This window comes from Neodiprion fabricii, chromosome 4 (genome assembly GCF_021155785.1).
Source record: "Neodiprion fabricii isolate iyNeoFabr1 chromosome 4, iyNeoFabr1.1, whole genome shotgun sequence".
In the NCBI taxonomy this organism is placed as follows: Eukaryota; Metazoa; Arthropoda; class Insecta; order Hymenoptera; family Diprionidae; genus Neodiprion; species Neodiprion fabricii.
In genome coordinates, this window is record NC_060242.1 from 33552921 (window position 1) to 33568997 (window position 16077).

The window sequence follows — 16077 nt, forward strand, 5'->3', positions numbered from 1 at the left end:
GTGATTATTGCTATCTTAGCTTGGCAAAGATTACGTTAGATCTTCACAAGGTCTGGAGGATTTTTTCAACTTACCTGATCATTTGGGAACGCATGCATGTACCATTTTCATGTCCACTCATGTCGATCTGAATGCGGGCTGTCAGTTGTTGCAGATCTTAGGCAGGGGCGTTGCCGTTCATGTCTTCTGCAGAGTTGGTTAAATACGGTAAGCCAGCGTGCAGATTTCGAGTGGTTTAATTAATTATCCTCCGAGCGGCAAATGCTAATAACCTCAACTCGTCAATGTGCGTTGTTGATAACGGTCAGAGAATGGTAAATTCTGTATCAATGCCTTTCGGTGTTGTGTTACTAAATTGACCTGCCAACCCCATTTTTACGTGGTTTGAGCTAACTGAATGTATGTTAATGATGTAGCGTTTGCAATTGAAACTAGCACTAAAATCCGAACTGTTCTTCGGACAATTACCGCTATGAATAATTTTATCTCTGATATTGCGAAAAAAAATATGTAAAAATAAGAAACCGCGCCTGTATGATTGCGGCAACTGTTCACTGGCTCGGCAATCCGTCACGAATGGTGTCACTGGCAATGGAGCTGCTCGGTACAATTAAAAATATATTAACATGACCGAAATTCGTTTGTGACAGTTCGTTGGTTTGATAAATTTTCCGAGCAAGTATTGAATCCCGCATCGAGGTTGATCGACATTTTTTCGGCTAATTGGCGAAAACGTTGGTACAACTATGAAACAATGTAACAGCTGCAGAATGCCAACCCGATACTGTTGCACAAGAACGTCTTGTTCAAGGCTGCGGCGTTGCTTGTTTCCAACGGAATATTTTAGCTTATTTCTATAAAAGGCAGGCTAAGCAGACTTGGCGTAGAACGTGAACCTCTCGCATCCAAGACGCGGACGAAGTCAATTCAATCACGAGTTGAAAGATACTTTCCGCGAGGCTGGGTTTCTATCTATAGATTTTTCAAACTCTGTTACGCGCAGCTTATACCTACGCCTGGCAGACACGTGCACGCTGCTAAGCGACATGAAGAATTTGTTCAGTTATCCCATTGATTCGTACAAAGATACTGTACGTACTCAAATAATGCTACAGCGCTTTGTGAACCGATCAGCAATATAAGATTCCTGCACAGATTGGATTCGAATTTGAAAACAGCCAACATACTTCTACAGATGGTGATATAGGAAATGGTGAATGCACATAGCTTCCAAAGTATACAGCTTCACACGCTGCATCCAGAATGTGGTAGATTGGAAAACAATGAAACGAATAACACGGAAAGACTCGACCCCCCCGCGATATTATTGACATTCATATAATGATCCTTTCGTCACTCAACGTTCGGGGGACAGTCTTACCGGTCTGCGATCTCTTTTAAAGGGCAACAATGGCCCCATTATCCAAATGCTTATTACCTATTACCTATTACTTATTACGCAGTCCGTTGCATGACGGACGGTGTTCCCACGATCCGTGTCTCGTGTAATTCTAGCCGTCGCGTCAGCGAAGCTGCGGCCAACATTGCCGGGGTGTTTTCTATGAAATTGTGACAGTGTGAACGCCGCGTAGCCAACTTGCCACAGGGCTTAAAACCACGAGAATTTGAGAAGACACGCTACCTGCTAACAATACCAATGATACTGGGCAATCAGGTCTCATTTGAAGTTCACCAACAAGTATGATGTTACTTTGGTTGAGATGAGATAAGCCAAAAATTTGAATCTTTGATATGTGATATTTCGATGACTCATGAAAGTGTAGCTCGTCCTGTAAGCTTGATTGTAATTACTCTTGTTTTACATTTTGTGGTTCGTCGCATAGCAGGATTATAGGTTCATAGAAACCAGACAGAATCGTCAGTCGAGTAAAAAAAATTACTTGATGAAAAAAAAATCGGAGGTGGAAATCACGGAATGTAATCTGCCACACATTCCTTTTTCATTTTTCTACGGATGGTCCGATTGAGCAAACCGAAGAAGCCTTGGAGATGATTAAGCCAGTATAAGTCGGTAGCCTCGAGCTCAAGGGAGCGGCAAGACTTCTGCTGTCCTTCGCCGGTTTATGTTGCACATTTTTGGGGTATCAAGTTTGTACGTCCCGCGGGTGATTGTAGGATGATGTAGAAATAATAGGGATGAAAGCTGGTTAAGCCAGTGTAGAGCGATATCGAGAAAGCTGACTGCAATAGATTATTCTTTGCAGAGACTTTGCTGGATTGTGAAGAATCTGGTTTTCGAAAGAACTGGTGAAGGTGATGAAGGATCGCGCGCCAGACTATGACGACTTGATTCCTGGGGCGAGATCGATGAAGGAGTGAAGCGGCGAGTCTATGATGACATTCCGTGTAGAACGGGAGCATGCCAAACTTCGAAGTAAATCCAGTAAGCAGGGGCCGCCTGCAGGTTGGGTCATGCATATTCACGAGTCTACTCTCATCTATCAATCCTGCCAAATGTGTAATGGCCTGGCATCAATATCCGAGCGCATTCTGCAAATTCTCACGGCTCGGATTTGAAAGTATCCTAGTAGCTTCAGACCACGGAGCCGAGTGAGGTTCTAGCTCTAGATTCCTTGCGAAATCAGAGACCATAGAGCCCAGAACTCAGCGAGCCTGTACACCACGTGTGGCAGCTGCCGCGCGTCTTGAATGCAAATGCAAAGTGAATCCATGCGAAAATTTATTACCACGACTTCTGTCGAGTTCCAGTTTTCGCAAAACACCCGCTGCAAGTGTTTCGTTAACATTTCCATCGCCGATTTGCTGCTCTTCGATACAAAATCCAGACGACAATCCTCATGATTATAGTTAACTGCCCGACGATAAGAGGGAATAAATCACTGCCTATAACTGCAACGCCCACTCCACGCAATTACGCGTCAGATGCCTTCTAGCTGCAAGGATGCCGCTATCTTATTGTTGGTTAAACTAATTTGTAATTAGAAAGGAGCAACCCGAAGGCTCGCCAAGGCACATGATGATGGAGTCACGTTGACGCGGTTGGCAGTCGGACGATAGTGAGCGTCGCGAGTACCGCCGACCGGTAGAGCGTAAGAAGTAAGACGCAAGTCGTAAAGCAGTCCGCCAAGAAAAAGTTGAGCTAGTCGCAAGCAGCTCCTCGCGTAAGCGTTGGCTATTGATGATGTAACCCCGGACTGTTGGGCGAGGAAGATAGTCTATCGCGTTTAGGGCTGAGCTCGGCTGAGCTATTATGCAAATTGATGTTAATTAAAATCAAACAGAAATCATCTCTAATACCTGGTTTATCACACAGGAGAAGGCTCCGAAGGACGAGGTTTATTACCGACTGTCGAACTATAGATTTGTGTTTACCTTGCGGAGATGAGCTTCATTTGTACCGATTCAATCTCCGCCGGAGCTTATCAGCGTGCTTTGACTGAGACTAATTGAATTTAGCCGTGATCATTATTTTGCGAGATTAACTCGGACGCACTGGGTACCAGTTAAGACTGGGAAAGGGGTGAGCTATGAAGATAGAGAAAGATATAAAGAGATCAATCGTTTCTTCACGAGAATATGAGAAAGTTGTAGGATTCCGAAACTGATGGCCTTTTTAATAATCACTAAGTGTGTTCATTCACATTAAAAATTCTCACACATTTGTATTTAGAATTAGCCACATTGAGGAAGAAACTTCAACTATGTGAATTGAAAAAAAATGAGTCATTTTATTTCACCCTGCAAGCGAATCGATCGAAATTTGATGTGACTCGGGCATAAATGTTTACCTTTAAAAATGAAAAAAACGGTAGCGTGCTTCGTCTCAATTAATTCACTTATGCAAGGCTTAGGTATTGGGGAGGCGTGATCGACCGGTTGTTTTCTGCGCACCTGAGGTATTCCGTACCCGTAGGTGAAACGTAACGAAATGTAGACCAAGAAACCCGGTCGAGAGTCAGCTGTAATTTACGAGGTGGTAGCATCTTCGATTCCTAAGGACGTCGTTATAGGTTGCACGAGGATCGCGACCCCGGGAGCACGCGGACGACTATTCGCCTAACCTCTGCTAGAACAGTTGGCACTTTCAAATGTATCGCTGTCCGTTTGCTCTTGTTGACGTATTTCAGGCGAGCCTTTGGTCGCAAGTGCAGTTTTTCTTCAGCTCCTGCTCCGAAGCCCCAGACGGGGGATGAGAAGAGCGCGGAGGACATGGAAATTGTCGCGATAAATCGCCAGCTGCGATCTATTCCATTATCCACCGCATGCAGAACATCGGCGACGCGTCTTTGTACCGAGGACAGTTCTTGCCCCCTGGATCACGAAGGAGAAGGGAATGAAAATAAGAGCCGGCGCAGGGGAGGCGCTGGAGTAGCACGAAAGAGAAAAGGTTTTCGAGCGCCACGTCGCGTCGAGGCCACGTCGACGGTGAGGAGCGCATCAGTCTTTACAGACACTTGGCCTCAGTTCTTCGAGCCGAAGGGCTTGATGCGCGTCAGCCGCCTGGGCGCATCGGCGTGACGTCTGATAGGCAGATTGATAAGTCGACATTGAAGACAATAGTTGCAGGCTCTACGCAGTAAATTGTACAAGCCCAGCGAGTATATAGCCGGCAGTTTCTTCAATTTGAAAATGAACCTCGACGTCGCGTCGGAGCGGTACGCAAGGTGAATTATGCATCCACTGTCGTCGACGAGTTAGCTACATCAAAGTCGGACGGCAATGCGAAGGAGGTGTACCTCTGGGGCTCTGCGGCTCCACATACGTCGCGTATAAAAATGCCGTGCAAGATTGACCGATCGAGATCCGTTTCGACCCCGCAGCCGACCAAATCGGTGATTTACGAAGGCGCGGTAAGATTTCATGGTCAGCGAAGAGGAGAGTCGTCTTACGACCACAAGGTGGAAGCCCGAGCCCAACTTTGCCCCGGTAATCCGAGATGATACTTACTACAGCTTCGTACGCTTATGGACACGCCGTGCGTCGATATGATCCGGCTGTGTGTTATTACTATCGTAGATTGATGAAATCAAGCAACCAGTCATTTCGTCCGGGGGAATCAGTGAGAATTAATACCAGGCTATTAATTTCTCCGCGCCTTAACCAACTTCGAGAACTCCTTCAAGAACGGGTTGAACCTTGTCTGCGCGAGCAAACAGCATCGCACCGGTACCATTCGCGCATGTCCCGTCCATACGTGAACCAAACCTAGGTATGTCCACGTAGAGCCGAGCAGCTCGCACACGGATGATGGTGAGTCGTACGTGTGCAACGTTTCAGCCGTGGTAGGTATGTACGTGCGTACGGAAAGGCGCTTGCCTGCTCGGCTTGTACGTGATTTAGACAACTTTTTACTCGTCGGGCGAGGCGAGCTGAACCCGGTGAACCCTTCAGGTGTGCTCGTACGCTGATGAGCATCAGAAATCAGTCAGGCGGTGTGAATTAATGCTCAGGCATTAATTATACGATTGGATGGTATACGAGGCCTTCTTAGAGATTAAGATGGGGGCATGAGCACCGGTTAAGTTGAATTTGTATTACCCGTCTATATAAAGTTATGGACTCAAGACTTCATATGGGAATTGAATTCCGTTTCGTCCATGAGCCAAGGCTCCACCGCCCTCCGCACCACTTTCTTGCTTCTTCAGAGTTCAGCTATTACTGTTTCACATCAATTTTCAACTGTCTGTTACACGTACGCAACGTGCGGAATTAGCCGGTAAGACACAAGTAGGTATGATCTTGCGTAATTGGATAGGCATTTTTTAGGGGTCAAGCGCACCTTCCATTTTAGGGGCACGTCGGGTAGCAGATATCAATTAACTGCGGAGGTTGAGAAGGTGGAAGATAAGATCATAAATAAACTGTCGGGTGTCAAGTAGATTGTCCGCAAAAAAGTCCCAAACACAATTATGCTTCTCGTACAAGATTTGTCATTTCATTGGTTGCAACAAATTCGCACGTAACGCATTACGCATGAAATCATTCCGTTGATCCTTCCGTCCCGTATACTGGCTAACTCGGTGTTTTGTCAAGGGATGGTACGTTCCATTGTGCGACTGGTGATGTAGAACGAGGAATATATCACCGAGAATAACTTGCGAGTGGTGAACAAGCAAAGTAGAGGTTCACCGTGAAGTGATAACTGAGTTCTTAGCGAAAACTTGGACCCGAGGTCGGCGGGACTTTGCAAGAGCGAGAGGCCGGGTTATGAAGTCGTTGTAAGTGCACCGCGGGGCTCCTAGTACCAGGCGTGTACCTTGCCAACATAAATTAACCACGATTTTGCATTTACACTGAAATTCAAAGGACTTCGGTAAGCTGGAAAATTTATTTACGATCACTTCACGGATCCGCCAGGTATGAAGGGAGATTTGCCACAGCGATAACAACTTAATTGCAGCGGTTATTTGTTAGCCTTGCGTTTATCGCGGTCAGAAAAAATATCTTGTCAGTTTTCAACATCCTATCCTCTGAATGATATAAAAAAAAAAAAAAAAAAAAAAAAAAAAAAACATTTTCCTGGACTTACAAAGCGCCTGCGAAGCTTAATCATGTTCTGTGAGCGTAACGTGCGGACACGCTTATATGTTCGCTTTCTTCCCATGAGATCAGGCACACCGGTAAGACGATTAACTACAACCGTTGGTTGAACTTTTTCAAAATATCACGAAACATAATTTGAGCAGTCGGCGTGGTGCAATAACCCCGAAGCAATTAAACTGATGATCGTTTACCGGTAATCTCGCGTACTTTCTACAAATGGAGATCGGCACTCTGCAGTTTGCTGCTTGGTCAATCCGTCGCGTCGACTGGTCTAAAATATTCATAAAATCGTCTCACGCTCACAGAGCCTATGCAAGATGTATAAGTTGAGTAAGGTCAGTATCTCTCGGCATACTCCGAATCGAGTGCTGTTTCATCCAGAGCCTTTCTACTCCACCGTTCGCGTGCAATTCCCGGTAGGTCCCGCATTGTTATCAGTTCGCCCACGTTGACGAGAGGTTAATTGTGTCGTTACGTCTGATTCGAATTGCTCTTGCTCAAACACCTACTTGAATCCTTACCACAGTTTAGAATGAAAAGTGGTCAGAGACCGAACGATGGCGAAGCATTTCATCAACGGTAGTTCTTCATCCTCTACGTAATTATCGTGCAAAACTGTCACCAGTACCCTACCGTTTCCTTTCTTTGCGACCATGCACAGCTGGCCAATTGCGCGCGGAATTTTTTGATCGAAATCGGTATCAATTAAGACCGGACACCACAGGAATAACGCTCATACGCAGAACTGTTCCACCATCTAAATAAGGCTCGTTGCGCTATGGCAACGTGGGTCGCACGGATCTGCGTACTTTTCGCCGATCGGACAAATAGATACGAATTAGAAGGTATAAGTAGACGACACGGGGTCGTTGCGCATATGGGAAACCGTCGCAGCCGTGGGAGGCAACGGTACCGGCAACGTAGCCCATAGGGAAGCAAAGTCGACCGCAATTCGAGAGCTACGATTTCATCTACAGTCGCGGGGAAATTGGAGTCTTAGAAACGATGCCGGCCCTCAATTCCGACCATCCGCGCGTTGAGGACTGACTTGCGCGCGTGACATGCGTGCGTTGGAATTCTACATGGGGTTAGGAAATTTTTCATTTTTCACGCAGTGGATATGGAAATTTCCTAAACGGAATGCATGATGACAATTATTTTGCTCTGTGCAGCTGACAGGTACTTAGGGTCGCGCCCATAAACCACATGACTCACCGATAGCGAGTAGCCTAGGCGAAGAACTCGGTTGAAACGGCCGCTTACCTAGAACAAAAATAATAAAAAATTATGGGTTAATGACTGACAAGGTTGTGTCGTAAAATGTTTTAAATTCTAGGTCCGAGAATCCTGCGGTAAAATGATAATAGCATGATGAGTATTGATGTGTGTGCAATCGCAAGGGTGGCGAATAAACAAGATATTATTCGCGGGATCGCCATCCATGTGTTAATTTGTCTCGATTCGGAGTATCGTCGAATGATGATGGGAACCACCTGTTTTCGGTACCGATGTAAAAATCTGGTTGCGTGGTGCATGCAGTCTATCAATCATGGCAACTGCAGCAGTTTCGGTAAAAGGAGGCAGGCAATTTAATTGCGTAAGCAAATTGCAGAGTTAGCATACAAATTCTGTGGCCTAGGAAAGGGTTAATTTTTTTATTTCAGTTTTTTTATTTCAGTTTTTTTTTTTTTATGAACCGCTCATATTTAATGCTGAAACGATGCGCTGTCGTCTTGATCACATTAACATCAATAAATTAATGTACATACTAGGCGCCTGGAGCATGCTCAAATTGCCTTACGAGAGTAAAAGTGAATTATTTACAGCGGCATATAGAAGACTGGAACTTTCAGTGAATATAATTAACGGTGAGCAATGATCGTAGCGAGGGCACGAGGTCGGTGAAACGCTTAGTAACAGATCTGTTCTGTAAAAATTGTACGCGTATATTCAGGTGCAATGAAAAAAAGGAAAAGCAACAGATGAAATATGAATAAACTTGGAGATAAAACTGCATTAACAGTGGAGTGCAGGGGTGATCCGTAATATGCAAAGTTAACATCGCAACGACCACGACGGGCAAGCGTGGGGTCGGCTCGTTAACAGAACGCGGCTTGGACGACTGACGGCTCGACGGTGCTTTTACTAAACATCTGCTGAAACCCCGACACATACTTACTCTTGACTGATATGCAAATAATCTGTTGAATAAAGGCATCAAACAGAGCGCAGAGATGTTTTACAGATTCTCACGGTGCAGACCACGCACGAAAATATCGGGATCAACGGAAAATATTTTGGCACGATTTTTACGTTGGATCAATCATGCCGCCAATCTTTCTTGTAAGGAGTGAATGTAACGTAGGTAGGTACATGACATGCATGGATGCCATTCAATTAGACTAAATTCAGACTCGATTCAGATTAGATGGGAGAGTTGTTTTAGAAGTTTGGAAGTGAAAAAGGACAAGAGATACTGTTCTTTTTTTTTTTAATTTATAGATCAACTTTTGTGATTTTGTAATCTTCATCGAATTCGAATGATACTTTGCCCAATTTCATTTCTTTGACATGATTCACACGAGTCTCAGGACTAAGAGGTTAACCAGTTTTGACGTTGCTTTGCACCAGTATAAATATTCGTCGAAATACATGAGTATATATAACGGCTTGAAAAGGATCAGTATCATAAATATTGGCAGGGACATTAAGCTCCTGCCTTCAGACGGTCGCCAAGCCTCGCAAAATATTGTACCCTCAATAGCCATTACCAACTTATTAAACCACTGATTATGATAAGTTGGCAAATAGCTGGGCGCCCCCTGCGTCACGTGTTTATATTTATCGTGCGTAAGCTCGACGCATCCTCGACTTACTTTTGTAATAAATCATTTTAAACGATCGGAACCCAGGTCAGCGTTATAAAGTTATGAACGATCCGAAGCCGCGCCCAGCCAGAAGAAAGTTTTGCTGCTGAATACCACCGTCGTGGGTAGTTGTGCAGATGTTACGCGTGAGGAGGTGCCAGCAGATCTTCTCTCGAGAAATGATAGAAGGGAGAAATTTGGTAGCTGTCTTCCCTTTAACGGTTCGCTGCATGCAATAATTCGTCCTTCGCCGTGTGATTCAGATTTGAACTCTTTCACGTTTTTCCCTGTAACGTACGGACTCGACAATAATGCCGAGTTATGATTCGCATCGGCAGACAGCTGCTAATTTCACGGTTTTTACGAGTCGCGAAGCGCCTAATTATCGGTCGCATTGATCACCGATCGCCGGTATTCGACTCGCAAACTCGACGGGCTTGGGGTGAAGAGAGGTGCAGAGTTTGTGGGGTATTCGTTTATCGTATCGTTATCGTTCACTTTGATACACCGCCCTCGAATAATTGCCTACCGAGATGCAGGCCGCCGAGCAACGACCGCTGACTGCATAATCGTCCGATTAATACAGCATCAATTAATTAATGGGCAAAAATCCGTAGGAATGATCAATAGAGATTCATGGCTCCTCTGGATATAAACGCCAACCCATACTTCTCCAGGGACCGACCGCGTCCGCTCGGTGGCATAACTTATAACCACGAGAATTCCCCATTAATTATGATAATTGATCTGCGTAATTATTGCATGGCTAAAGACAGCCCGGGATTTAGTCGGAACTTTGCGAGTCAATTTCCGATTAATCTCTTCAGCGTTTATCGACGCGGAATTCCGATGTCTAGAATTATCTACTTATTGTTCCACCGTATACTTGCGATTCGTTTACTGCCTTAATGACGCGTACTGGTTAAGCAAGAGTAACAATTCCTCCAAACCAAAATCATTCGAAGTAAATCAATTTCCTTGCAATTATTTACCGACGCTCAGACTGAACTGCAAACAAAATTTATCAATCAAAAGCAATCTTGCGTATGAATAAATCAATACTCATCAAGCATATTCGCGATCTTATTGATAATGATTATAGCTGATTGGCGATTTCGAGGTAGCAGGTACTGTACGTGCTCGACTTCACTGGTCACCAGTGTGACCTAATAATATTCATCCTTTTTTCAGTGACACCGCAACTCGGCAACCTATGACATCGTTCTCGCGATACGTTAATGAAAAAATAATCGTGATCAAATAAAATTATCGCGAATGCAGCAGGACGTCATGCGCGACAGAAAATTGACGCGTCCTCGCGATTCTTCAAAGTCACATCGACAGGTGTCAAATACTTCCGGCATATACTTTAATCAGTCGAGAAAGTGCTTTCACAATTAAGTAGTTTCAAGTCTTATTGCGGCATTCGAGAGGTGACAGCGCGTAAAGAAGTCGCGAAGGGAAATCTGCTTGGTAAAGTAACGGAGGTTGGATGCGATTCAATTACCCCACGCTTGTGCAAATTGGTTTTAATTTCGGGCCGGAATTATAACGCGGTAACACAATACCCCTGCGTTCGTGTCGGGCCACGTACACGTAATACCTCCTCGGCGGGCAAGTCCGGCTAACAAATGGTAACCTCGTCCGTTACAGAATTTTGCGTTATATTTACATCATGTGCGAAGATCCTTACAACACCCACGCACGCGTTTCCCCCTCATCGCGTTATGCTCGCTGTGTTCATCTCGCTCTTCGTTTCTCGTGCCGCTCCCTTCTTCCGCGCTACAGTCAGGATCGATCGCACGCAACTTTCTCAAAAATAATTAATCCGCGTTAATAATTTAAAGTTCGATCAATCAACGAGGAGCCCACGAACACCCGTCACTTGCACCACCGATTGATTGAACTCTACAGCCGCATGTCGAACCTAGAAAATCGGTGTGTGCACGAACGGTTCAGAATTTCACGGGGTTTTGATTATTCAGTCAATAATTAATGATGTTATTATTGCTCTTTCACTCGGAGCGCTGGACCTTTGTACCTCTCTGTTCGCGAATTTCTAGAAATCGAAACGGTGCCGGATTGGTTTTAAGACGATCGATAATCCGATACCGCGGTGTAACCTTGATGAACGATTGAAAAAAATCCACCTCGAATCGAAGGTGCTGGCGATGACGGAAGTGCCGGAAGCGGTGTGAGCTGCGAGGACGACGGAGGCGTATGCCGCTGCACCCACACAATGGTTGAAATGAATTGCTCTCTCGCAAAACGAAAGCTCCGACTCTCTCCCCCTATGTTCATGCAGCTATATCCCTTTCCTCTTTCTTCACTTGCAGGCGACCATATCCTCAATTAGAGAGCATTGTACACCGCGCGCGCTCATCTCTGAGATGGTATACGGGTGGGTACAACATTGCAGTGGAACGATAAAGAAGGAAGGAAGAGTTGATTTATAAAAACTTTCCCCGTACAAAAACTGCACATGGTCCTCATATTTATTATTCATATATATTCGCATTCGTTCGTCGAAAAGGAACATCCGGCGCAGCTACTGCTCGCGCAAACGAGGCCAAGGCGACAATGAGAGATGAGCTTCTGGTTATGGTCAGGCATTAACTTGGGATTTCTGCCATCCAGAAATACCTTATCGGCGCCAGGGGTATTCAGGGAAGCATAACCGGATAGCGATTCTCATCGAAATAAAAGATTCAATTTCTGACCGTAATTTCACGGGTCTTTGGATTCCCGAGATGAGGATTAACTGCAGTTAAGGGCCGGCAATATGATTTTCGCATCGGAACCGAGTGATTCTTGCGAATTCTTTTCACTTTGGGACCAACTTGACAAGAGTATAAACACGGTATAACAATCGGCAAGAATCACGAAGGGACAACCGAGCACGTATTATAGAGCAAATCGGGGATTTTGTAACAATACGCTCTGGCACATTAGATACAACCGTACTATTGATGACACAACCCACTTAATCATCCCTCCAGGAAGAGAGACGTTACCTGATTATTATGTCAGGCTAGACGATCTTCGCTATCACAGGGCTCAATTAAGATGAGCAATCAGCAAGTAGTGAAATTATTTGTAATTTTGTTAAACTATGAATGTCATTGTAGAAGTTCAACAATTCGAGATTTTGACAACTATCACTGCCGATGAACCGCAGTATGAAGTATAAATTGGTTTCATGCGTTAAGTCAGGACATGGGTTCATAGGCTCAGAAACACGTAATTCGAGCAACCATAAATTGTCTGAATACTTGGATGAGATACGGGGGACACGAATTTGTTGGTTTTCGAAACGGGATTCGCTTATTTAAAGCCTTCCCTGTCAGTTTACTCAATTACTTGAGTCTACGTTTTGGATACGTACTTCGTGTGTATAATGTGCACGTTTGATGGTGGATGGCAGTGATCTGTTATAGAACGGAGCTTCATGTTCTAGTTTGATGCGGCCAAATGAAGTTCCATTCATTAATTTTTAGCTCATCTGAGATCAATTCAAAAAGAAAAACACAGAAAGTTTACGTAATTCGAAGAATTTACGCAGACGGGATCAATTCGAAACTGAGGAAAAAAATAAATAAATAAATAAAACATGGAAAGTGGAGAAAATAGAGCTTCTACTCGTCCAGACCGACGTGTGCAAAGTGTAGATTATTTTGAGAATGAACAACCGATTGAATATGATCAGTCATAACGACTCGCGATAAGTTTCACCACATCATTTCATAAATCTTAATGTTAATTCGAATGTTAGTTTCTTCCGAGTCTCAAACCTCCTCCAGCTATCAACTTTGCCACGTCTGGTCTCGACGTGCGATTAGCTTTACAAGGCATGATGAAGTATTAAGAGAGAGGCAACGAAAAAAGAGGAAAGAAATTTTTAACCTATATTAAATCGATTAGGCAAAAGGACGACACAAATGTTATCCAATATCTGATCCATCAGAACGATGAAAAATCCGAACCAAGCCATAGCCAAGCAAAATTTGGTGCAGTTGATTGAGTATTTGTACCGTTCTTTAACGACTTTCCAGGTCTTTCGGGTTATTTGAAAGTTTCGGGGTCACCGAAGGCGGGTTTATCGTGACACGACGTTGATGGCTTGTAAGTTAATTATAAAACTCTTCGCATAATTTATGTCGCCGCACTTTCGAAGTTAAAAGAATTAGTGAAGAGATTAGATTCTCCAAATGGATCCGCCTTCTGTTTTACCGCTGAAACCAATAGCCGGTTCGTTAATTTTAAATTAATATTCAACATTTACTGGAAAGTAGATAAATAATGACTTATCGTGCGACGGCGTAAGTCTTGTGCTCATGCCACGAAAATATCAGTATTTCAAATTTCAAGCGTAACTCCCATGATTTTTCAACAATGACACGTATCGATCATTCAACGCTATGCTTTATTCCACTTTGAGAGCTCAGCGTACCGCACCTGAAGGATATTTTTCAATAATGTAGCCACAGTGATTATGCTGTAACTGTGTTGTGAATACTATATATCGTAGGTAGAAATCCTTCGAAAATGCCGTCGGTCCTAATTTATCAAAAACTCGAACGATGCCTGGGTTAGTTAGTGTTTAAAAGTTGCGCAATAACCAAGCTCACTACAACTCAATTATTAGAGAAACGTGCTATCGGCTCGTAGGAAGCAGCAGTGACCGGTACCGGATCGTAGCCATGATCCGTGCCCGATGTTCTCCGGTATAGTTTCGAAGAGCGCAATGCTTTACCGCATATTAATAATTGCGGAACGCGCTAGGTGTTCAGCATGCTGCCCTCTCACCGTGCCGGGACGAGAGATTCAGTCGTATAATAGCACACAAGTTCGAGCGTATGGATACGCCAAGCCGAGCAAGCGGCACTTATGGCACGAGATACGAATAGAATACGAGTTACGTAAGTCCTGGCATCGCACGCGGGAGTAGCGAACATCCTGGTGCTCGTATCCGCCATCAGCCCCCGTCACTTGCGTGAGCAGCTCTGCTCAGTCTTAATGTTTCGTTATTTAACCGATTCGCGATTCTCGTTTTGCTGCCACGGCGGTCCGTGATCTGTGAAAATTAAAACCCCACGAGCCGTCATGACCCATTGCGGCCAAAGCGCGTCGTAAAGCCAAGGCGGAAACGGAATAACAAACCGCTGCATATGCATTTCATATTATTCCTCAAGCGGTATCCGCAGAGTAACCCCGATTTCTTCGAAGCCACGAGGAAAAATCGCTTCGATAAACTCATTTCACACCAAGATTCCATGAGACTCAAGAATGAACACGACTACAGGTACGTACGGTCTAAACGTCCGACTGGCTCGATTCAATGCACATTCAGATGCAGACACGCTGCGTATTGCCTATGGACTGGATGCACGAAGATGCATCGTATGCGGGTTAGAAAGGTCAGCCTCCAACGCGTGCGTGAATAGAAGAGGCAAGGCTGGGCTGGCGCATCATCTGTTTGAGGTACTCGCGTACGCCACGAGAATCACCGAGTTGGTCTTAATCTGTGAAGCTGCAAGGCCACCTCGGACTTTGCCCAAAAGAGAAAACGACTGTCTGGATATTTAATCGGGTTTTTCATGCCTGCTGTCTGCAATCGCAAACATACAAACGTCCTCGCAGCAGTATAATCACGCATTCGCATTCATCGAAATTGACGAGACGACATAACAATGAGTTGCTTTATGCAGACACACTCCACTTACACTTGCAGCCAAGTCCGGGGTTCGATGCAATTGAGGATAAGGAGGCTGCGAGGTTATATTTGCCATCAAAAAAGGTATAATTGATGACTTTGCTAATCAGACATTTTTATCTTCGTTCACTCGTTCGCGGTTTGTTAATGCGATAGCTTCGCTGGATTTCAGATCCTCTCCCGCGTGACCTCGGAACTTTCTCACAAAGGCGTAGAAGGGAACGCGACCGTGCTACTTCGAGATAATGATATCGGGGGTCGTGCATTGACATAAGTAGTTCCGTCCCTTGAACAGGAATATGGCACGCAATCCAACTATAAAGACGTTTATGACGTCGTGGAAGTCAAGAGGCCCGTAGCGTTTTCATGGCAAACGTAACGACGGGTTAAAATCAACAGCCAGAGAAGTGGGTGGCGAATTATGAGCTGAATTTGTGAATAGCGTCAAATTTATGACTGCATGACATAGAACTATTATTTTACCCGACCCTTTTCTCCCCTCGAAGTCATTTCCGTTTTCCGTATGGCGATCGACAAGAACGTATAGTTTTCGTTCTCTCTTCTCAACTAGCTAGCAGAAAATACAGTGATAAATGTTTTACAATACGTATCTAAAATGTATTCTGTGATACTGTAAGTCGATTTAAAGAAATTGAGTAATCAACAAAGGCAGATTGCACATTCACTTTGTCTGAGAATCGCCTGAGTAAGATTGTCACAGTATTTCGATTATAAATATCACAGAATTGTCATTTGCGTTCAACATCTTGAAATTCGTATGTGCTTGAAAGGATTAGAATTATAAGCATCGTAATAAGCTACCCCTATCACAATTCACAGCTACACCGTCTCTTCTACTGGAAACGAAAGGCGAGCTGTCGTAAGCCTTTTATTTTGTACATTAGTGTAACGGGAAGTTGTATCAGGTTCAGTGGTGCTAATTTTTCACTTTTACTAATATTAACGAGACTG

At 44.4% G+C, this 16077-nt stretch overlaps 1 protein-coding gene across 3 annotated transcripts in view; it reads right to left on the minus strand.

Moving 5' to 3' along the window:
- LOC124179600 (mental retardation GTPase activating protein homolog 4-like) overlaps window positions 1-16077 on the minus strand; it is a 254361-nt gene that overhangs the window by 22492 nt on the left and 215792 nt on the right. For 2 of the 3 annotated variants that reach the window (XM_046564168.1, XM_046564167.1), the window contains exon 5: window positions 7741-7788. The exons of the other annotated variant lie outside the window; for it this stretch is intronic. In XM_046564168.1, coding sequence (XP_046420124.1) covers window positions 7741-7788 — 48 coding nt within the window. The remainder of the gene's footprint in view (window positions 1-7740; window positions 7789-16077) is intronic. 3 annotated transcript variants of the gene reach the window in all.